Source organism: Callorhinchus milii, unplaced genomic scaffold (assembly GCF_018977255.1).
Source record: "Callorhinchus milii isolate IMCB2004 unplaced genomic scaffold, IMCB_Cmil_1.0 Scaffold7, whole genome shotgun sequence".
Taxonomy (NCBI): Eukaryota; Metazoa; Chordata; class Chondrichthyes; order Chimaeriformes; family Callorhinchidae; genus Callorhinchus; species Callorhinchus milii.
Genome location: NW_024704748.1, coordinates 8,449,793 through 8,473,457, shown reverse-complemented (window position 1 = coordinate 8,473,457; position 23,665 = coordinate 8,449,793). Strand labels below are relative to the sequence as shown.

Genomic DNA, 23,665 nt, shown 5'->3' with positions numbered 1-23,665 from the left:
CAGAGCAGGCAATAGACATGTCTGTTTTGTCTTTACTGTATTTTTTTGGTCAGCTGGGTGTCTGACACATGTGGAAACCCATCAACAACCATGTGTGTCAGCCTCGCTTAGTAGTAGCACACTTGCCGCCAAGTCTGAAGGTTGTGGGTTCAATGGGTGAGTCATAGAGACTCAGGATGGAGTTCCAAAGAGTGGGGCAGAAACACTGAAAGCCCAACTGCCAGTGGTGGGGTGGTTAGGGGAGGGGTTGTGAAGCAGACCGGTGCTCGCTGAATGGAGGCAGCGGGCAGGTTTGTAAAGTTTCAGTGAGTATTTGCAAACTTCAAGGGCAGGGGTGGGAGACATCATAGACGTAGCCTAATCTTTGCTTGTCCAAAATCTGCTCTGCAGTGTGGGAGTTTGGGGGAGGGGTGTCACTATGTAGGGCTCAGGTGTTGGGAAACGATTGAATGATTTTATTGACTTAAGATTATTATTTCTATCAACGTTCCTCTCTCATCAAGCTGTAAATATACTGTACCACAGGCTCTTTCTCCTCGCTGCCTCCTCACTGAGTTGAAATCAAATTGCATCAAACTCGTGCCCTATCACGACTCATTCTTTCTGAGAATCTCACTGTACAATACATTTCTTCAATTTGATACAGTGCTGTAATGGATAAACATCTGCTATCTCAAAGGATAAATTATTAACACTTTCAAACTCACCACAATTCTTGATGCTGGCAGTACAGTATTGGAGAAATTTGTTGGATTAATGGCTGTATGTCTCTGTTTTGGAATGTTATTGTTCTTGCTCAGTTTGTCAGAACATAAGAATTTGCTCGGCAAAAGAAGATCAAGTTCCATCGAGTACGCCTTCCACCACCCTGGCAGTCAGGTGCACATGTCGTGACCCAAAGCACATACTGTATCCCAAGATATTATTTCCTAATCCAAATCTATCTGATATGTTCTTGAAAGAATCAACACTTTCTGCCTCCATTTGTCGCTGAACTCAAAACGGGGCAAATTTGGCCAAGGACGCAACACCTCATCCGGGGGTTGTGCCCGCAAATCGGGGATGTGCGATCACTCTATGCAACCAACGGACGTTTCTCAAATCCATCATCCAGCCCTCAACAACCAAAAAGGTCGCCCCCACCGCCCCACATCATTCCTCCCTGGATTTATCAAAAAATTAATAATGATAATCCTTGCATTTGACATAGCGCCTTATTATGTTGTTGAGACGTCTCAAAGTGGAGAATATTCACCGAATGTACTGGAAAGTGAATGGACTGTAAAGCTTTGTGGGCGAAATCCTCTTTATCAGTGCAATTTGTTGCAGTGGGACCAGTGTGTGTGTGTGTGTGTGTGTGTGGTGTGAATGATTGACAGGTGGGGCGGGGGGGGCGGGGCGTGAGAAGATCACGTGCTCATTGTTGTTGGAGATGAGGGTCGACATCCGGGGTTGGGGGGGGACGGGAACTCGCGCGCTGGTCCCGCCCACACCCGCCCGCGCTCGCGCCGCCCTCCGCCCGCCCATTGGCCGGCGGCGGCGCGACGCGGCCGGCGGAACGCTCCGCGCGGGCCGCTGATTGGCCGGCGGCGCCGTCAATCAGCGGCGCGCGTCACAAAGCCCGCCTCTCCTCTCGCCATCTCGCCTCCCGCGCCCGGAGTGAGAGACAAGCGGCTCAGCCTGCGGACAGCGGCCCCCGAGCCGAGGAGCCGAGCCTCCCCGCCCCCCCCTCTCTCCCCCTCCCCCCCACACGTACACACACATACACACACACACACACGCGCGCGCACAACACAGCCGACCCTTCCGCCCAGGCCCCGGCCCCGGTCCGTTTACGCCCCATCTTCTCCTCGCTTCAGTGAGGAGCTTCCAGCCCGGCTCTCGGTGAGAGGGGCCCAACCGGTGAGTACCTCAGCCGCAGCCTGGAGTGTGTGTGTGTGTGAGGTGGGCCCCGAACCCACAGCCCCGCCCTGGGGGTGAGGGGGCATCAATTCACGTGGAACAACAACTGGTCAATAACTTTTACTTAAACCCTCTCGTTCACTTAACGTAACGATCAGCGGTTGAATCAACGCGCGACTCCGCCCACCGGCACAGTTCGGGCTCGTTAATGATTGAAACCCCCCCCCCAACCGACCTCGTGTGCCGCTCAGGTTTGAACCATTTCCCTCTTATCGGGGTTGTTAAACCGAAAATGCCAATGACTCCCCCGGTAAACCGTTAACTCTTGAGTGTGTAACTGCAGTCCGTGTATCAACGTTCAATCAGAGCGCTGCTTCAATTCGTTAAAAGTCTTCGTAAGTATTTTGTTGCTGTTGTTGTTGTTTAAATGGCAATTATTATTATTCGGTTGTGATTATTTTTTAAAATAATGGTGATTAGTAAATCGTTTATCTTGGTTTGAATGCTAATTATTCGATTAGTATCAAGAATAAATGGTTTAGATGGTTGGTGGTGGGGGGGTGGGTCACGGTTGGTCAGGATTACCTGACCATTATAATAATAATAATAATAATCCTCGCATTTGATATAGCGCTTTTCACGTCGGGAGGACGTCCCAAAGCGCTTCACAGAACGCACTGTAAAGTGAATTGACTGTATATTTGTGGGCGAACGCGGCAGCCAATTGCGCACAGCAGTGTCCCACAAACAGTCGTGGATTGAAAATGACAAATTTATTATTGTTTTTGGTTTTGGAGGAATTATTATTAGGCTCTGTGTGGAGTAAGGAAACTTGCCCAAGGTTTCGCCCTGTGCCTGGAATTGAACTCAGGTCTCTCACTTGCAAAGCGAGTGCTCTAACCACTGAGCTACAGGACTCCAAATTTGTGTGTGTGGGGGGGGGGAGCATGACATTTCTAGGTGGATGTGAGGGTGCTCTTGCCTTGGCACTGACAGCCGGTGCTGCTGTCACCCATTGTATCACCCACTGTTGCTGTGAAGTGTGCTTCGGTTTTCTTCCCTTTGCTGCTTTGATTGTAGCTTAAGATTCGTGTCCTGATGCGAAGTCGTTTTCTATTTTAAGAATAAAATTCGTGCAGACGAGTTGAGTTTGTAAAGCCTTTGGTGTTCGAGAGATTCTTTTGTGATCTTGCTTAGCTCGTCATGTTGTTATAAGTGGGTGGCAATTTGTTCCACAGAGGGACACTAATGACTGAGGAGGGCAATGTCGTGAAAACGCAGTAAGTGACCTATGCTTTTTTAAACCCACAGAGAAAGCGCTTGGAGATGCTCGACGCCAGCCTGCCCCGAATGCTGTTTGAGTTTGAGCTGAGTCTGCAGCTGCTGTGGGAGCGGTCTTCACCTTGAGCGGTCTCCTCTGGCGTTACTGGATGTTGCTGAGATGGAAAACAAGAAGGAGCCTCCCTTTTTCAATGAGGATAACTCCGGACCAATAAGTTACAAGCTCCCATTTTACGAGACGATGGAGCTTTTCATCGAGACGTTGACTGGGACTTGCTTTGAGCTGCGTGTGTCACCATTCGAGACTGTGATTTCAGTGAAAGCCAAAATTCAAAGATTGGAAGGTACAGAGTTACTTTAAACATTCATTCAATTAATGAGAGGAGTGTGGCTTACCTCCCCGTCGGTTTAGGAAAGATGCAGGGTGTCAACCTGGGGTCTGTGGCTGACACCATGGATCTTCCCAAACTCTTCCTAACCCACGGAAGTCAGGTAATGCAGAGCTACGGAACTTAATTTTATAGACCTCTGAATCAGTGAAGCAACTGTGTCTGGAGAGTTGACTGTTTGAGTTTTCTATATTTTAAAAAAAAGTTAACAATTGGAATGAGTGGTAATGTTACACATCTCTGCAACTATTAATAATGATAATTCTTGCATTTGATGTAGTGCCTTATCAAGTTGTTGAGACTTCTGAAAGCGCTTCACATGATATACTGTAAAGTGAATTCCCTGTATACTTTTGGGGTGAATATTAAAGATGTTGTATTGTTATAACCGCCTGCATCTCTTGAAGCACTTCCTAAGTAGTGACTGTTTTGGTAGAGAATTTACCTGGAAGGCTGTTGGCTTGGTCACCAGGAGAAGCTTTGGAAAATGGACTGTTTTAGCTCTCCTCTGAAAGACAAAACTCCAGCTGTGCAGTCGAGCTGGATTCCAGTGGTGAAGTGCTGACAACTGATCAAAATTGACACTTTGAGATACATAGTCTCAGTGAGGGATGCTTCTGTTAGTGTTTATCAATTCTAGTTGTAACGTGTTGAAAGCTTTATTTGGTTACTGTGTAATCCTGTGGCTTTTGAAAAGGTGTATAAAATTTACAGGTCTTTTATGTTTAACGTTTATTCTATATACTGACTGGACCTGATTAATTGGATATGTAGTGCTGAGCTGGTTTGGGCTCAGTAGTAATAATAATATGATAATCCTTGCATTTGATATAGTGCCTTATTACTTCATTGAGATGTCTCAAAGAGATTTACAGAATATACTGGAAAAATAAGTGAATTGACCATACTTTCTGGGAGAAATGCAACAGCCAATTGCGCACAGCAGTGTCCCACAAATTGTCTGGATTGAGTGACCAAATTATTATTATTTGTGGGGGTAGGGATTATTATCCCTGGAAAGCGATCCATCAATCAACCAACAACCGAGTTCCTACTTACTGCTCGGTGAACATGTGGAATAAGAGTTTAATTTAGTTTTCATTTATAAGATGGGCGTCAGAACAGAACCCCTCGTGTACGAAATACACTTGAGTGCTTCCTCTTGCCTTGTGTTGGTATAAACACAGCACGAGTATACATGATGACAGGAGTTTGCTCAGTTTATTTTTATTCTTTCCCTCCAATTTTCTGCAAGTTTTCTCTCATTCACTCCTAAAGGTGTGGGATTCCTCACTTCCCACAAAGGTGCAGGTAGATGCCCAGTTGTCTCAGCTAGCGTGCCCAAAGGGTATTAATTACTCCTGGATTTTTGAAAAACCGTCCAAAATTCAATCATAATTTGAAAGTTGATTTTCTGCAATTCTTTAAATTAGTTGTGAATTGAAGAATATTGTCTCAATTCTCCATTGAGGTCATGGCTAGAAACATTGTAAAACCATGTGTTTTTGAGTTTATGAGAACGTGAACATGCATTCAGTGCAAGAAACGGTTTTAACTCTCGAGTCCATTGGGTTAGTTGGTTCCATTAGTGTTAACCCTGTGCTTGGTTGTCGCAGGGTTAACACTTCGACAGTCGAGGGTGTTGATACCACAGAACAAACTCAGGTTCTGTTTCCAGGATAAACAGTCTTTAACAATTCTAGAACTTAATACAAACTTTCTTTGTTGTAAAAGGCAAAATTCCACTTGATGCATCCGCAGCAGCAATAATATATTGAGCAATGCAAAAGTTGCCACATAAGTCACATTCTTGGATTCTGATTTTTTTGAAAAAAAACTATAAATGCAAGTTTTGAAGAGAAGGGAGTCTCTTTCTCTTTCTCTCTTCCCCCCCCACCCCCAGGTGTCCTGGCCAAATAAAATTAGTCACTCATGGTTGTCCATGGGACATTGCTGTACACAAAACTGTCTGGCACATTTTGCCCACAAAATACAGTTGCTCTACTTTACAGTATTAGAATATACAGCATAGAAACGGTCCATTCGGCCCAATTGGTCTATGCCGGTGTTTATGCTCCACATGAGCCTCCTCCTTCCCTTCTACAACTAAACCTTCAAGCATAACCTTCCATTCCTTTCTCCCTCATGTACCTATCTAGCTTTCCCTTAAATACATCTATGCTATTTGCCTCAACAACTCCTTATGGTAGCATGTTCCACATTCCCACTACTCTCTGTAAAGAAATTTCTTGTAACTTCCCTATTTTGATCTATTTTGTGACTATTTTATATTGATGGCCCCTCGTTTTGGTCTCCTCCACAAGTGGAATCATCTTCCCTATGTCTACCCTATCAAAACCTTTCATCATTTTAAAGACCTCTATCAGTTCACCCCTTACCCTCTTTTCAAGAGAAAAGCGTTCAAGCATTTTCAGCCTTTCCTGATAGGTATAACCTCTCAGTTCTGGGATCATCCGTGTGAATCTCTTTTGCACCCTCTCCAGTGCCTCTACATCCCTTCTATAATGTGGGGACCAGAACTGCACACAGTATTCTAAGTGTGGTCTAACCAAAATTCTGTAGAAGTTTACCATAACTTCCCTGCTTTTCATTTCTATCCCTCTAGAAATGAACCCCAATGCCTGGTTTTCTTTTTTTTTATGACCTTATTAACCTGTGTTGCTACTTTTAGTGAATTGTGTAAGTGTACCCCTAGATCCCTGTGCTCCTCTACCCCATTTAGGTTTTAATTTTCCCGGAAGTACGTGACTTCCTTATTCCTTCTACCAAAATGTACCACCTCACACTTTTCTACACTGAAATGCATTTGCCTTTTAAATGCCCATTCAGCAAGTTTATTAATGTCTTGCTGTAATTTGTTGCAGTCCTCCTCTGAATTAACTACTCCCCCCAATTTGGTGTTGTCTGGAAATTTTGAAATTGTATTGCTGGCTCCCGAGTCCAAATCATTAATGTATATTGTGAACAACAGTGTCCCAATACCGATCCTTGTGGAACATCACTGCCCACCCCCTGCTAGTCTGAGTAGCTCCCCTTTACCCATACTCTGTTTTCTGTTTTGTAGCCAGCTTGCTATCCATTCTGCTATTTTTCCTCTGACTCCACATGCTCTGACCTTATTCATTAGTCTGTTATGTGATACCTTATCGAACGCCTTTTGGAAATCTAAATATATTACGTCTACCTCATTACCTTTGTCTACTCTTTCTGTTACCCCTTCAAAGAATTCATTGAGATTGGTCAAACATGATCTTCCTTTTTGAAATCCGTGCTGACTATTCTTTATTTTGTTTTCGTTTCTAGATGTTTTTCTATTACCTCCTTCAGTAAGGATTCCATTATCTTTCCTACCACCGATGTTAAGCTGACAGGTCTATAGTTCGCTGGGCTTGTTCTATCTCCCTTTTTAAATATAGGTATAACATTAGCTATCCTCCAGTCCTCTGGCACTACTCCCTTCTCTAATGAGTTATTATATACGTGTAATAGTGCCTCTGCTATCTCTTCCCTCGATTCTTTTAATATAGGCGGATGCAATCCGTCTGGACCAGGGGTTTTATCCTCTCTGTTTCGTTAGTTTTTCGATTATATCTCCCCTTTGTATCTTAAATGTATTTATATTATTTTCGATCTCTTCTTGAACTGTCATGTCCACCTGATCTGTATCCCTGGTGAATACTGAGGCAAAGTAATTATTTAATATTTCTGCCATTTTGTTGTCGCGGCCTGTGAGCTTATCTTGTCCATCCATTAATGGCCCTATTCCTATTTTGATTTTCTTTTGTTATTTATGTCTGTAGAATATTTTACTATTTATTTTTATATTCCTTACTAATTTAATTTCATAATTCCTCTTTGCCTTCCTAATTATTTTTTGACTATTTTCCTGATCTCTTTGTATTTTTTTTGTCATGCTCTCCCTTGTTGTTTACATACTTAGTGAACACCTCTTTCCTGAGTCTCAACTTTGCTCTTATGTTTTTATTCATCCATGGTGTCTCATTATTATTTAGCTTTGTCTTGCTTTTTAGCGGAATATATTTCTCCTGGACTCTGTTGATCACTGTTTTAAATATTTCCCACTGCTGCTCTCTTTGTTTGCCAATATTGTTTTCCAGTTTATTTTCTCAATCTCATTCTCATCCCCTCAAAATCAGCTTTTTTTCCAATCTACTACCAATCTGTTAGGTGTTGTTTTTTGCCTTTCATTCGCCCTTTGGCTGTTTTACGCATTGTTGTCTGCAAACTGGCTGCACCGCTTGTCTGCAACACAGTCACGACACTTGACAATATTTAACGTGTGAAGTGAATTCATGCAAAGCAACAGTCATGTACATGTGGGAGGTTTTAATTAATTAAATGTATTTTCTTCATAGGTATTCCTATAGCACAGCAACATCTTATCTGGAACAATCTGGAATTGGAGGACGAGTACTGCTTACATGACTATAAGTACGTACAACAACAACAACAACAACAAGATTCCATTTATAAAGCGCCTTTCACGTCAGGAGGACGTCCCAAGGCGCTGCACAGTTGGGTCATGACCCGAGCAGGGGGGAAATGGTCAGGGTGAGGGAAGGGAGGGAGCAAGGAAGGGGAAATGGTCAGGGTGAGGGGAGGGAAGGGAGGGAGCGAGGAGGGGGAAGAGAGTCGAGAGGGGAGCTGAAGGCACGGTCAAAGAGAAAGGTTTTGAGACCGGCCTTGAAGGAGGAAAGGGAGGAAGCAAGGCGAAGGCACTGGGGGATGGAGTTCCAGAGCCTGGGGGCTGAGAGGCTGAAGGCCCGACCACCGATGGTAGGGCGGTTGGGGCGGGGGACGTGGAGCAGACCAGAGCCAGAGGAACGGAGGGTACGGGCAGGTAGGTAGGGGGATAGTAGGTTGGAGAGGTAGGAGGGAGCAAGGCCGTGAATGGCCTTGTAGGTGAGGATGAGGATCTTGAAATCAAACGTATAAACTTTCCTAAACCTAAAACCTGTCAGACCCCACAATTTCTCAATGGTTCTGCATTCTCCATAACAAGCTTGGCTTTTTTAAACAAAAGTCAATTTGTGAAGATTTAGTAGCTGGCATCAGGACCAATACAGCTTAGTTTGTATCTGTTGCTGTTCTTAACCCTGTTTTATCTAACCTTTTGGAGTAAGAGAAGCAGTTTTATAGTGTAATATGCAAATTGCATGTCCTAGAAATGACAACTTCAGAATGGGCAGAACATTGTTTATTTGAACTTCCCAGGGTAGCTTAGTCAGTTAACGCTGAATGTGGGGCTAGAAAGGTACCCAATTGACTGAGGAAGGTTGGGGAAAGCAGCTTTCTTTCACCGAGCTGGCTCGGAGAAGGTGCCAGGTGGTCTGCATTAATTCAAGGCCTTGTTAATGGTTCACCAATCTATCAATGAATCTTGGAGATGAAGACATGCTCTAAAGCTATGTCAAAGCCTTTTAACAGCCTAAGCTGGGTAAATACGTTGAGATTTAAAAGTGCTGCATGCTGGTAAAATGCCCTGGTACCGTTACTTTACGATAGACTGGACAGACCACAGCAATCGGATCATTTTTCAGAATCTCTCAACATATGCTTGGATGCCTTATATACTGATAATAATTCTGGCATTTGATATAGCACCTTATCAAATCATTGAGACACCACAAAGCGTTTCACAGAATATATTGTAAAATTGATTGACTCTAATTTGTGGGCAAAACGTGGCAGACAGTTGCGCATAGCAATGTCCCACAAACAATCCTGGATTGAGTGATCACATTTTTTTTGTGATCTTTGGAGTGATTATTACACCTGGAAAGCGATCCGCCAATTGACTAACAATCTGGTTCCTACTCACTGTTAGGCAAACAGCGATATTAAAACCAAGGTCTACTTGTTTGTTCAAGCGGTCGTTAAAGATCCCGTGAGTCTTATTTAAAAAGACTGAAGTTTCTCCTGTTATCCTAGCCGACAATCTTCCAGATAAATTGATCATTCACTTGATCACAATTTCTGAGATTTTGCTGTGAGAATGATTGCTGTGTTTGCCTACGGTCAGAGTTATTACACAATAGATATTACTCGTGAAGTGCTCTGAGATAGATTGATGTATAAGAAGCTATAAAAATGTAAATTATTTATTTCTGCTTCCTTACGTTTACAGTATATCAGAAGGCTGTACTCTTAAATTGGTGCTAGCCATGAGAGGGGGACCTATCAATACTAGAAGGGGTAAGTAAGTATGAGTGTGAATCGTCTGCATTTCGTGCTTTGGAATCAGAATTCAATCTGTTCCATTTAGTGTTGCTGCAAGAGGGGTGTAAACTGTGTTCTGAAGTATTCACTCCCTCCCTTGCCTCCTTCATGGCAAGGGCTCTGGGACGCTACCCTGCATGAGGGGCTCTGTATAAATGTAAGTTGTTGTTGTCTCAAGATCATCCTTTTCGACCCTGCCTTCGGTCACCCTCCTACCTATACTCTCTGCCCTCCACCACTCCTGATCCCAACCCCCAGCTCAGGTCCAATTCCTTGACCGTCCAGCACCTTGTGGCATCCCCCCAATGTGAAAGACGCTATACAAATGTAATTGTTGTTGTATAGAGAAGAATGCCAAGTTACAGATTCACAAACTTTCCCATGGTTGCTATCCTGAAACGTCCTAGCTGGGCAAGACACCACTTCAGCACTTCATTGCACTCAAACCAGCTCCATTTTATTTCTATTCCATCCAGTTTTACACAAACTGTCAACCTTTTTTTACACAAAGGCGTGGTAGATGTTACTGTGGGTTGTGCTCTGTGAATATTTGTTTACTGTACTTTCCCTAGAGGCAGTGTCGTTTTTAGTTTGACCTGTTTGTTTTGCATTGCAACTTGAGAGTGTGACCTGTATCTGCCAGCATTAACCAGTTTTAATATTCTAGATCTGTTATTAGGAAAACCTGACTGTGGTTGGGAGCCTAATTCCCCATTTTATGTATTTAAGCTGGAGGCTTTAACTGCACTGAAGCACATTGTACAGTATTTTGGTTTATTGCTAGTTTCCGGGAAGCCAATAGGGTTGGAACTTTTGTGCTCCAAAGAACTGATCTCCGAGAGGTGGTGGAGATTTGATGGACTGAATGGCCTCCTTCTCTGCCATAAATGTCTGAAACATCCAGGACAGTCTGTTACGGAACCACAGTGCTTGCTGGATTGGAAATGTATTGCTTAGAAGCCTTTGTGTGTAAAAAAAAAAAAGCTTGTCGCTTTGTGTAAAACTGGATGGAATAGAAATAAAATGGAGCTGGTTTGAGTGCAATGAAGTGCTGAAGTGGTGTCTTGCCCAGCTAGGACCACTAGGGATTTATCTCACAAGATTGCTAGCCAGGCAAAATTAAAGTTTTAATTTAGATGCTGGCTTTCCACAGTTGGTGAGTTTGAAGCCTTTCCAAAAATTGTGAATAATTTCTTAATTAGCGGGGTAAAGGCCAAGACTGTGGAGAAGTTTAGGTCTCTGATCTGCCTCATTTTAAGAAGCAGCAAAACTGCCCCAAGTTTTTGAAGATATTTCTGGATGGAAGTAGCATTTTACCGTAGCGTAGTGATTAGGGCGCTCGCCTCGCAAGCGAGAGGACCAGAGTTCTAGTCCCAGGCGGGGCAAAACCTTAGGCAAGTTTCCTTACTCCAGACGCCTTTGTTTATCTGGGGGTAAGTAGGAACCTGGTTGTTAGTTGAATGGCGGATCATATTCCAGGGGTAATAATCCCTCTCCCCAACCCACCTCCCCCAAAAAATTGTTCACTCAGTCCATGAGGTTTTAACTACAGAAAAATAATAATAATCCTCATATTTGATATAGTGCCTTATCACACCTTTTGGATGGCTCAAACCACTTCACAGAATATTCTGTAAAGTGAATTGACTGTACTTTTTGTGGGCAAAATGAAAATACACAGTCAATCCACTTTACAATATATCCTGTGATGTGCTTGAGATGTCTCAAAAATGTGATGAGGTGCTATATCAAATGCAAGGTTTCTTCTTATTAATAATAAAAGTCCCTGCCCCCAGTGATGGACTTATCCTTTCAAATCCTGCCAATAACCAACCTGGCTGTGCTATCATTGGCGGTGCCCTGGAGTACTGCAGACCTGGCCTGTTAATTTATCTATCAATATCAAAGTTTCCCTTATTACCGGTTAATCCAGTTTGAGAGGTTTTAGTTTGAAAGCCAATTCATCCACTAGATTCCAGCCGCTACTGAAACATGGACAAGCATCAGGATCGGGTTGCATTTTAGTTGATCTTTATTTTCCAGTTCCGATGGATGATCAGACCAGGGATATGGCTGAGTACATGGAAGCTGCCCAAGATGATTTCTGGGATAAGATCCCGTCCAACAAGCAAGTCACGTTTCTCGTGTACCGTGAAGGTGACCAGCTGAATTTCTTCCGTGTTGTGGATCGAGGGGATGGCACTTTAACACCACTCTCCGAGTCTCTCAGGTATGTCCCTTCACCTCGCACCCTTCTTTGCCTCCTTCAAGGCCTGTCTCAAGACCCTCCTCTTCAACCGCACCTTCAGTCATCCTCCTACCCCTTCCTTCACCTCTTCTGATTCCCCAGTGAAAAACAAATGTAATTAGTTGTTTTTAAAAAAAATTAACTTAAAGTGATTGTAAATCCCTAGATTCCCACCAAAGTATAAGTTTGTTCAACTTTACAACTAGAATTATTTCAAGGGCTGGAGAGTTGAGTCATTCTCGGGATTATAGAAAGTTGCATTACTGGATTGAGCCAGAAGATGGGTTTTAATGCACTCTCACCCGAGAGCACTCTCATCTCCGGATCAGAAGCTGCCATAAATCGGTAGTGATCTGTGGTTGGCCAACCAAGAAGGCAGACTGACATGGCTATATCACAATAATAATAATAATCCTTGCATTTGATATAGCGCTTTTCACGTCTTCTCGACGAATGAATGCAACAACAGCAACTTGCTCTTATGTAGTGCCCTCCACGCAGGGCAGCATCTTGGAGTGCTTGACATTGCCGGAGCCTGACTCCGAGCTGGGCGGAGGTGGGAGGTGGCCATAAGCATGAAGAGGAAAGTTTTCAGGCGGGTCTTGAAAAGGGAGAGAGGGGGCAAGGTGGAGGCATTGAGGGAGAATGTTCCAGAGTTTTGGCGGCATAGAGGCTGAAAGCACGACCTCCGATGGTGGGACGGAGGGTGCGAGGGACGAGCAGGAGCCCGGTGCCAGTCAAGTGGAGGCACCGGGTGGTGAATTGGGGAATGATGAGGTAGGGAGGTGCCAGGGAGTGAATGCATTTGAATGAAACATTTATCTTGATGTTGGAGTCATCGGGAGGTCTCCAACTATGATCTCAATACATTTTGTGCATGCAAATGGTTGACTTGAGTGCTGTTTTATACGACTGTTTGATGTGGCTGGTTTCCTCCAGCTGTTATTTTCAGGGGGAAGGAAGGTTTTACAAGCTGCAAAGCTAATGGCCCCGATACACACGGGATCGCCCATTTCTACAAAGCCCAGGGGAAGGTGTGAAGCTGAAATGTACAAAGCTAGGGCTATTTATAGAATGATTACTGTACTTTAAAACATGCTAATGTCCTGCAAAAGAGCTCTGGGTATGATGGTTAACAGGGCCTTTGAGTACCTATGGAGTAGCCTGTGGTTTGGCTGCTGGCTGTCAGGTGGCTTCATGGTGTTAGTTGTGGAGCCTGTCTTAGGGCTGTGTAGTTCCCCTATGTAACACATGTGAAGGGATTGAGGATGCTGGCATAGTATTGCACTCAGCAGAAGATGGTATACCGAGGTAGTCTGATTAATCTGGGAACATCAAAAGGAATGATCAGTGGAGAGGAAGCAGACACTTAAGTGAGAGAGCATATAAATTTAGGGTAAGCCTTTCACATTCAATCACCAACTGGCTCAGTTGGTAGGACTCTTCCCCTTTGAGTCAGAAAGTTGTTAGTTCAAGTCCCACATTCTAGGCTGACACTCCAGTACAGTACCGGGGTGGCTGTGTGTTGCATTCTTGGAGATGAGGAAGAAACACTAAACCATGACCTCATCTGCCTGTAAGGTAGATATTAAAAATCCCATGCACTATTCAAAACAAGTTTCTCCCAATGTCCTGGCCAACAATCCCCCAAATAAAATTGGTCTCTTATTTCATGACCGATCGGGGGCCATTGATGTGTGCAAATTGAACCTGGGTTCAATTCGGCAGGGTGGAACCGTGGGCATGTTTCCTTACTCCACACTCCTAATAATAATCCTTCAAAAAAAACTAATAATAAAATCGGTCACTTGAATCCGCGACTGTTTGTGGGACATTGCTGTGCGCAATTGGCTGCCGTGTTTCACCCACAAATATACAGTCAATTCACTTTACAATCTATTCTATGAAGCGCTTTGAGACGGCTAGAAAACATGAAAAAGCGCTTTATCAAATGCAAGGATTATTATTATAATTGGCTTCCACATTTGTCTGTAAAATACAGTCATTACACTTTAGGTTGCTTTGAGACGTTCTTCTGACTATCAGATTTAAGGACTGTTGTTATTAAAATCCAAAACTTGTGCTCAATTAGTTTTTTTTGCTACCCTTACAAGATTTCTTTTGTTCATGTTGCCCATGTTTTCTTATTTGACGTGCACCAGTCATAAAAGGAGTTTGCTGTCTGATTTCAGATGTGGTTGCAGATTTCTGATTGATTTTGTAACCTCTGAATGGATCTTATTTCTTTTATGTAAAGTGGAGGTTCAGTCTTCAACTTGTACACTGAGGATGAGGAGGATGCAGAGGAGTCACCATCTGGACAGCAAATCTTGGAGAATTCAATCACTATGAATAAAATGAAACTGCTGAAAGCTAAAATGGAGAACATGAACCTTACTAAAAAGGTAAAAACTTCAGAATGTATCCTACATATGTGCACAAGGTGAAAATAAGTTGAGGGAATTTTCACCTGATATCCTGACTAACAATCCCCCAGAGGAAAAGAAAATGGTCTTTCGATCTATGACTATTACTTTGTGCCTTTCAAGTATTCACCATTCTATGTTGTTTAAATGCCATTGTTCTATAATAATCGTTGCATTTTATTTAGTGCCTTATCATGTCGTTGATGTCCAAGGCCTTGCCAGCACCTTGGGACGTCTTCCCGACGTGAAAGGCGCTAAAGGCACTATACAAATGTAATTTTGTTGTTGTTGAGACGTCTCAAAGCGCTTCACAGAATATACTAATTTGACTGTATATTTTGTGGCAGCAGTCAGTGGATTGAGTAACCATTTTTTTTTATTATTTAAATGTATTACCCCCACCCCCAGAAAGTGATCCGCCAACAACCAGGTTCCTATTTACTGCTGGGTAAACAGAGGAGTAAGGAAACTTGCTTAAGGCTTTGCCCCACCCGCGATTCCAAACCGGGTTAAGCCATGAATGCGCTAAGCACTGTGCTCCGGGTCTCCACTGCTAGTGCTGTTTAAACACTGTTGTTTTCCACGTGTTGTGTAACCTTTCTTTTCATTCTCTTTCTTTCACCACACCTGCTGCCCTCCCAAAGCCCAAGAAAATTACCAAGATGAAGCCAAGACCTCCTATAGCTCCCCGGCCTTCCAGCGGCTCGATCACCACCGCTCGCCACCGCCTGCTGCGGGTTCTCCCACACAACGGACAGTCACTAAATCGTGCGCTGTGCCTACCTCCAGTTGGGGACCAGCGGCTGGTTCTACCCACCCATAACCTATTGGCTTCCAATTTTGCCCCTGGCGTCAGCTTAGCCTCGTCTTCCAGCGGCTTCTCACTGAAGGAAGACGAGAACGCAGACTTGGCTCCTCTGCTCCACAATAACCTGCCGTCTCCAGGCATTGTTCTGACAGGAGAACTGAGGCAACAGAAGATGCTTCCCCCGCTTATTTCTCAGGAGACTAAAGGGGCCGAGATCACCTCTGCAGATCTGTTAGCAGACTACACGGAGAGTGGCTCCCTGTTGAAGTCCCCGGCTCCGGCTGCGAGCCTCCTGGAGGAGTTGAGGGTGTCTGACACGGCCGCTGCTCTGTTTTCCTTGTCTGAGAATGGGGATAAAACAGAGAAGCCCAATGAAACCTCACTTGAAAGCCCGCTGTCTGAACAGGCAAAGACTGAGACAAAGGCAACAGAGAGGGAACTTGCTGAACCAGCTCTTCGACCAGTCTTTCCAAACGCATTGGCCTGTGTCCCAATACAGCCTGGCAAATCTAACATCGCTCAGCTAACTCCTAAAGAGAATGTGGTGTCCCCCACATGGTATCCTGCGCAGAACTCTCCAAATTCTTTAATCAGCCTTGCCCCATCACAAAGACCCTCAAAGACCTTTGATATGAATAGCCTCAGACCTCACGCTTCACAGCATTTGCTGCACACAGCACTGGATATCAATGGCTTCCCTGACAACACGATGTCCAAGACCTCTCGGTTTCGAGGGGTCAAGGTCGAATCTCCTGGGAAGAAACCAGACATTATTTCCAAGATGGAGGCGCGGGAAGTGACCGAGATGGCAAACAAATCAACCAAAGAGCCTTTGGGCTCTTCAAAAGACATTGGAATGTTTGCTTCGCTGGCACGAAGCACGTCTCGGGACGGAATGCAGAACGGCTGCGGAGGTGGGAGGCGGAGGACAGGGGGCGTGGCTCTGGCAGCCGGTGTTCAGAATTTTCACGATGAAATCTTCAGAACCATCCCCTCGCCAGACCGAGTTCCCAATACATTTGTTGTAAGTAGCCTTCAAGTTCATCGTTTTCTTTATTCGTTTTTTGAGGCACAAATGCGCGGCAAATGTGGACTTGAACTTTACCCTTTGACAGGTGCCTGTCTCAAAACCCTGTCCAAAGTCACTCCCACAGGCTGGCAGGTCACAGAGTGATCCTGGTGTACGTAGGACATGAACACCTGGAGTTTCTGTGGTCTCCTTTGAACAGAGCACCAAGGAACTCGTGTTTGGAATGCATAGGGCTTTTTGAGAGCCACCTGGATGGTCCAGTTAGAGAAACAAAAATAAATTTTAAATAAAAATAATTCTAATTGCTTGTATCTCTCTCATACCCTTACATGTACTTTTTCTATTTAATTCCCTCTGCCTTCACGACCACCACCTCAGGGTAGTCTGTTCCACTTATTTGTTGCTCTTTGTGCAAAGGTAAATTGTATCCCAACTATGCAGCTAACCTCATTTTAACATTTCCACGATAAATGATGAATGACATTTTCTTCTGCGGACAGAGTAAAATTCAAATGAAATTCAGGGGGGACGTTTTTTCCTGTTAGGATGAAATTGGAATGGATAATGGCCAATACAACGTGATGCTGTGTAGGTCTAAATGTTGGATGTTACAGGGTCCCATTCACAAGCTTCCAGTTCATAGAGTCGCAATCTTTAATAATAATAACAATAACCCTTGCATTTGATATAGCGCTTTTCACGTCTTCTAGACGTCTCAAAGCACTTCACAGAATATATTGTAAAGTGAATTGACTGCATATTTGTGGGCAAAATTAAAGTTTGATGGGCGGTTTAATGTTTGATTGGCAGATCACTTTTCTGGAGATAATAATCCCTTTTTAAAAAAAATAATAAATCTCAACAACGTGATAAGGCAAGGATATTATTATTTTGTAACCTGCTTGTCAGTAAACGTTACAGCAAAATGTTACAAGGCATTTGGACCATCCAACTGTATTGGTGTTTTTTCAGTCAAAATCCCCTAGTCAAAACCCACTCTCCCATTCAATCCTTCAACATCTATTTCAAGCATCTAAAATAATCCTGTTGCAAAATATATGGACTCTGCTTCACAATGGTTTGTGGTGAAGAATTCCTCTTTCTAACCAAACTCTTTGAAGTTTTTTTTAATCTCCCCTTAAATTTCTTTTGCGATTCTCCAGGTTAAGTTGCATTGTTTGCAACTTAATAATAACAACAGTAATGCTTGCATTCGATATAGCGCCTTATCGTGGCATTGAGACATCTCAAAGAGCTTCACAGAATATGTTGTAAAGGCGAAATACAAAAACTTTTTTGAAGAAAGAATAAGAAAAACAAAGACTTGGTTGCTAGTAGGTTGGAGTAGCCTGGAAATGATCCTGTGCAGCATTGGTGTATCAAATGCTGGCACTGTATAGAGATTCAGTTTTCACAGCTACTGCTTACCCAGCTAATTATCAATAATAATAATCCTTACAGTTGATGTGGTGCCTTTCCCCCGTGGGGGGAGCGAGGGTTGGTCAGGACACCAGGAGAGAGAAACTTCTCTTTTTGAATAGTGCCATGTATTTGAATACACATATTAAATACAGTTAAATATATCTGAACCCATCTCTTTCCATTGTGAGTTCTTAACCGTTGTTCAATACCCGTATCACACACCTGCAACGGCTGGCTGAATAGCCAAATTAAATGACCTATTTCTCATGCTTTAATGGATAATTTAAACGGTCTGCAGGCAGCAGGCTGACCTAACTTGTGGTCTCCTGAGCTCTGGGTAACTGGAAACGTGCTGTGTGTGAAGTCTACGTGACTGTATTCTGAATTAGCTTTTCATTCCCCAGCCCCATAATACACATCATTCATTGGTGAACCCTGCGATTTACTATCATTGCGCTTGTAGACCAAGGCTTCACTTTACTCTGCCTATTACTTTGATAAATGTTTCACTGATGCTAGCTAGCCTGCCACTATCCACAAAATCCAGTTAATCCAGAACTCCGCTGCCCACATACTCACCCACACTAAACGCCATACCCCGCAACACACCAGTTCTAGCCTGGCTCCTTATCACCGAACAGATTGATTTCAAGATGCTCACACTCAGATTCAAATCCCTTCATGCCCTGGCACCTCCCTGCCTCCCCAATCACTAGATATCCCTGGATTCATTTAAGAAATGGCTTGATGCTGTAATGGGTTTGATATACAGGAATGATGAGATCAATTGGGCTGAAGAGCCTTCTTCATCTGAACCCTCTTGTGATCTTTTGACCAGGCTCCTGGAAGATCTTTTTCACAATAATCTAGTGGGATCTTTAACATCCCACCTGAACCACTGGAACAGGCAGATGGGACCTGCACCAGAGTCTCAGCCTAGATTATGAGCTCAAGTCCTGGCGTGTGGGGCTTGAGCCCAAAACCTTCTGATTCAATTGAGCCAAGCTAACACTGAGCCAAGCTAACACTATCCATAGTAAAACATCTGCAGGGATGGATTTACATGTCATAAAATGCCATGAAAAACAATTTCTCTGCAGCCTAAACAAGTGGACATATTATTTGATTCTAAGCACAAATGGGAATTGCTCCTTTCTGAGTTTAGAAACTTGTTTCATTGATCTCACTGCTAATCATCTTAGCTCTAATTTTAAGGCTTGCTTTGAATCCCTGTACCAGAAGGAAGGTTTGCCTCCTGTTTAAGCTTGTTAATTCTTTATTTTAAACACTGATTTCCCCAATGGCAACTGAATGAAAGAAAGGGAATCAGAGAAAAAATCAACGTTGAATGATTCTGTGTGTGTGATGGGCAGAAAGAGGAGCAAATTGTTTCAAACATAAAGTCGTGAAAAATATTAAGAGTAATCTTGGGTCACTGATTGACCCATCACCAGTTAATTCACTTAGTTTGCCCTTTGCTCTTTTGTTGAATATCTCGTTGAATTTTTCATTGTTTTTTTTGAGTGCCCTATCACAACAAAATGTGATATTGTTTCTCAGGAATTTGCTCTAGAGAGAACTTAGCGACTTTTTTTGTAAACATATACGGCAGCTATTTATGCTAGCAAGTTACCACACAGAGCCATAATAATATAATAATCCTTGCATTTGATATAGCGACTCATCACGTTATTGAGACGCCTCAAAGCGTCTCACAGGACATGCTGTAATGTGGAGTGACTGGGTATTTTGTGGACGAAACACAGCGGCCAATTGCGCACAGCAGTGTCCCACAAACTGCTACAGAATGAGTGACCAATGTTCCTCTTCTTTACCCCACTTCTAGTCTTCCCACGCACTTTGTACAACTGGCAGATCGACTACTATGGGCAGAAGAATAGGTAAGCTGTCAACCGTGCGAAACGTGGGACCTTTATAGAGTGTTTTTTCCTTATTTTGTACTTTCTTCCCTCCGTTCTCACCTTTTTCCCCTCTATCCCTGGGATAACTAACTCCATTATTCTTCAGTGGAGCATCCCTGGCCCTTCCTTCCTCAAGTATACATACTGCTAGTGCCTTCTTTATGTCAGACATATCAAGAGGTATGCTTTAATACGCCTGCCATTTAATACAGCACTTTATCACGTCGTTGAGATGTCTCAAAGTACTTCACATGGTTTGCATATTAGTTTGAAGGAGATTTGCTCAAGGTGCTCATGTTCAGCTGGCAAAGTCATTGTCTAAGGGGAGTGAGAGTGGTGGGAACCTCCATTTAGCCCGACTGGACTATTACCCTTCCTGGTCCTGAAGCCAAGCCTGGCACATTAACACAACAAAACACAAGCTTCAAGTGTCTAGGTTGGCATCAATTGCAGTCCCTGTTGAACTCAACAGTTGCTGTCCGCTCCCTCTGCCCTGCTATAAGTCCCACGCCCTATCCACCCCACTATCGGCGATCGGGCTGTCAGCCTCTCTACCCGCACCCTTTGGAACTCCATCCCACAGTCCCTTCGCTTAACTCACTCACTTGCCTCCCTCAAGTCCCATCTCAAGACCCTCCTCTTCAACTGGTCTTCCTTTGGTAACCCTCCTACCCCTACTCTCCCTGCCCTCTACCCCTCCTGATCCCAACCCCAGCTCAGGTCCAAATCCTTTATTGTCCAGCGCCTTGGGATGTCCTCCCGACGTGAAAGGTGCTATACAAATGTATTGTTGTTGTAAAGTACATTCTTTAAGTGCATCAGCCAATTGGACACTAAAGTGGCTGCTTTTTGACTGGAGCAAATGGGGATGTCTTATTGGGGGAGGAGTTGTGTTAAACTTTCTTCAAGCACTCTCTTTCTCACTGGAAGAAAACTTTACATCATACTGCATTCTGCTTCAAGATTATAAATGGGGCTTAATAGGAATCACTTCTTACGGGTTCTCACACTCAATGGTTTCTGACCAAAGCTGGATCTAGAAGTTGATCAATCTTCCACAGAAGGAGACCAAATGGCCTGCTCCTGTGCTGTAAGATTCTATAGTCGGATTCCTCTCTCTTCCCCTCCCCCTGCAATATCAGTAGTATTGCATCTGCTCACCCTCCCCATGATATCTGCTCTTGTTCTCTAAGTTATAAAGTTATTAAAAAGTCTAATATTTTGTTATTCAAAATGTCATTTGATGTCTGCTCATTGTGTGTCCCAGGCACCCCTTCACATCATTTTCCACCAGTCAAGGCTTCAACCCAAACTAAAAAGAAAAATGCCAAACACTGCTTTCTTTGTGGGAAGAAAACTGGATTGGCTACCAGCTATGAATGCAGGCAAGTAATGGGGTCCGTCACTCACCCAGTCAGCCCTTAAGCCCAGAGGAGGAACCTTCCTCGTACACTTTTCTTACTGCAGTGCCAAATGCATCTCGGAGTGCCGAGAGTTACCACCTGTGTGTGTGCCCACTGCCTCCGCATTACCACCGGGAGTGGAGTGCTTCTGTGTGGAAACACGTTCACTCCATTCAGCTGCTGGCTGGCAAAATAAACTTTTCAAAGGTGCTTTTTTAAAAATTATATCACCATAGTTACAGGTGAAACTTGTGTACTTATGCTGGAGGGAGGGGGGGATGATCATGCCTCGTGGACGTGAAGGTTCCTTGCCTGGTTATTAGAACGTAGAAGAGTGAACAGGCAGCAACCGGGGCAACTATCGTTGTTTGCAAAAGGATCTAAACATACCTTCAGAGCAGACAGCCTTAGTATTTTATTCGGGTGTCTTGACACATGCGGAAACTCATCGCTATGCTTAAGAGTATCCAAACCAAGCTAAGAATTCCATGCATCCCACCTACACATGGAAATCCCCAAAATAGATTGTTGGAATGGAATAAGCACTCTCTCCCTGGAGGGATGCATCTTGGTTACCTAATTCTGGAAAGTATTAGGTGCAGGTTTGGAAGAGCCAAGGCTTGGGGACCCCAGAGTTGGGGTGACTACTGGAGTCCAACCAACTAAAACTGCACAACTTGCCATTGATCGCACTGTCTGGCAAACTTTCCCACTACTTGTCCAGCTAGGACCACCTTACCCGACAGGGCTTTGGCTCGTAGCCTTGGGGCACAGGGAGAATTGATTCCACAGCGGCATCTGCAGATCACGCAGTCTCTGCCAGTATCTGTGCCCTGTGCTCAGCGTTCCCTGGGCAGTGAACCAACTGTGTCTGTAATGCTCCGCATTTTCAGTCTTTGACACGCTTACGTCGGTCTCCCGAAACGGGAATCATTTTCAATTATCAACACTAGAATCCCTTAAATAAAAATCACAGCAAAATAAGATGAAGCAGTTGGACTGAGGCCAGTTGCTTGTGGTTCCTGTTGGTCTTTAGCGGTTTTGTAACTTTCTGAATGGGATAACGGAGTCGTACCCCCACCCCTTCCTCCCCACTTCCCCTAGGTACTTAGTTGTAGCTCAGTTTGATTTGTAATTTGCTCGCGTCTCAGAACTCGCTTTAATCACAATCCAATTTGAGATCAGTGTCCAAGCAGAGTTCTGGCAGGTGAACAATGATGTGCAGGATTCCATAGACCCAGATTATTTTCCTTATCTAAATTCCACTTTCCCACATCCCCCCGAACCCTCTCCTATTGCCGTTTCACAGTGAGAATGCATCGAACACTAAATAATTATAAGACATCCCAAGGCGCTGAAATATTCTGTCTCAAATTCCAGGTGTGGAAACAACTTCTGTGCGACCCATCGCTACGCGGAGACTCACGAGTGCACTTACGACTACAAGAGCGCCGGCAGGCGGTACTTACAGGAAACCAACCCGGTTGTCAGCGCACCCAAGCTTCCGAAGATCTGACTTGTTCAGTGCTACCCGTCGCTTTTCTTTATCAGCCTGTGCTAAAAGAACAATAATGAGTATTTTAACCAGTTTGCTTAATTGGACCGTGGTCTGGAAAAAGGAAATTGCCAATCAGAAGCACACAACTGTTGCTCCGTATTTATGTAAACACTATCGTGGGTTTTTAAGTTTGCCTCTTAATTCTTTTAGTAAATTGTCAGTGTGTAAAAATGAATGAATTTCTGGAAGAGGATTTATACTGTTAGCAATTTAATTTCTGATGAACACAGATGTGTTTTTGTTATTTTGTATGTAATGCAGACAGTGCTTCACTTGGCAAATCATTCTCAAGAAATGCACTTTAAGACTTGTCATTGCTGTTTGACTAAAACTGAGTGTGTGTGTGTCTGTATGTGTCTGTGTGTGTGCAGGGAGTGGGGAGTTTTTTTTTAAAAGGAGGGCATGTGTATTAATTAGATTTTTGTGATAACATTTTAAGTGCTGTCTGTCCTAACATTGCAGGTTTTTCTTAAGCATATTTATTTCATGGTGAAACGTTTGCCTCTGCTGCTGTTACAGAATTAACATCACTGATTGATGAGTCAGTGTTAACTCTTAGCTCCCACACTGGTTGGTTGTGCAATATATCTGTAGTATTTTGTTTTCTTTTTCTTTTCAGTTTTATGCACTGTATAAAGTTCATTAAACACTCCCTCACTGGAAACACTCGTGAGACGTTCCAAAACTGTTCCTCCATCTACGACGAACCATCAGGAATTATTGATTAAACGAATCTCACAATTTTTGATTTCCATTGCCATATCAAACCGATTTTGGCAAAGTGAATCCTGTTTTTTATTCCCACAGTTTTTTAAACTTCAGATTCTACACAGTGTTGATTTTTTTTGCTATATATATATATATAAAAAAAACTTGGAGTGCTGTTAATACGATTCCAATAAAAATTGAATTTAGTACTTTGCTGGTACAAGTTTTTGTATACAACACACTGGTGATCCTAAATGTGCAGGTAACATCTATTAAAAAGAAACGTTTGATTGTTTAAATTATTGTA

The 23,665-nt window shown here is 43.5% G+C and overlaps 1 protein-coding gene across 2 annotated transcripts; it reads left to right on the top strand.

Moving 5' to 3' along the window:
- Positions 1–1,778: 1,778 nt before the first annotated feature.
- Positions 1,779–23,665, top strand: zfand4 (zinc finger, AN1-type domain 4). 2 transcript variants are annotated; one of them, XM_042337080.1, is made up of 10 exons: positions 1,779–1,902; positions 3,214–3,527; positions 7,970–8,045; positions 9,742–9,809; positions 11,877–12,063; positions 14,339–14,486; positions 15,152–16,339; positions 19,614–19,668; positions 20,957–21,074; positions 22,473–23,665. In XM_042337080.1, the coding sequence occupies exons 2-10, from the start codon at positions 3,344–3,346 to the stop codon at positions 22,606–22,608; spliced, it is 2,160 nt and encodes a 719-aa protein (XP_042193014.1). In that variant the 5' UTR covers positions 1,779–1,902; positions 3,214–3,343; the 3' UTR covers positions 22,609–23,665. The 2 variants fall into 2 exon arrangements, with proteins under 2 accessions (XP_042193014.1, XP_007897519.1); XM_007899328.2 differs by lacking the exon at positions 1,779–1,902 and having other exon boundaries at positions 3,096–3,527.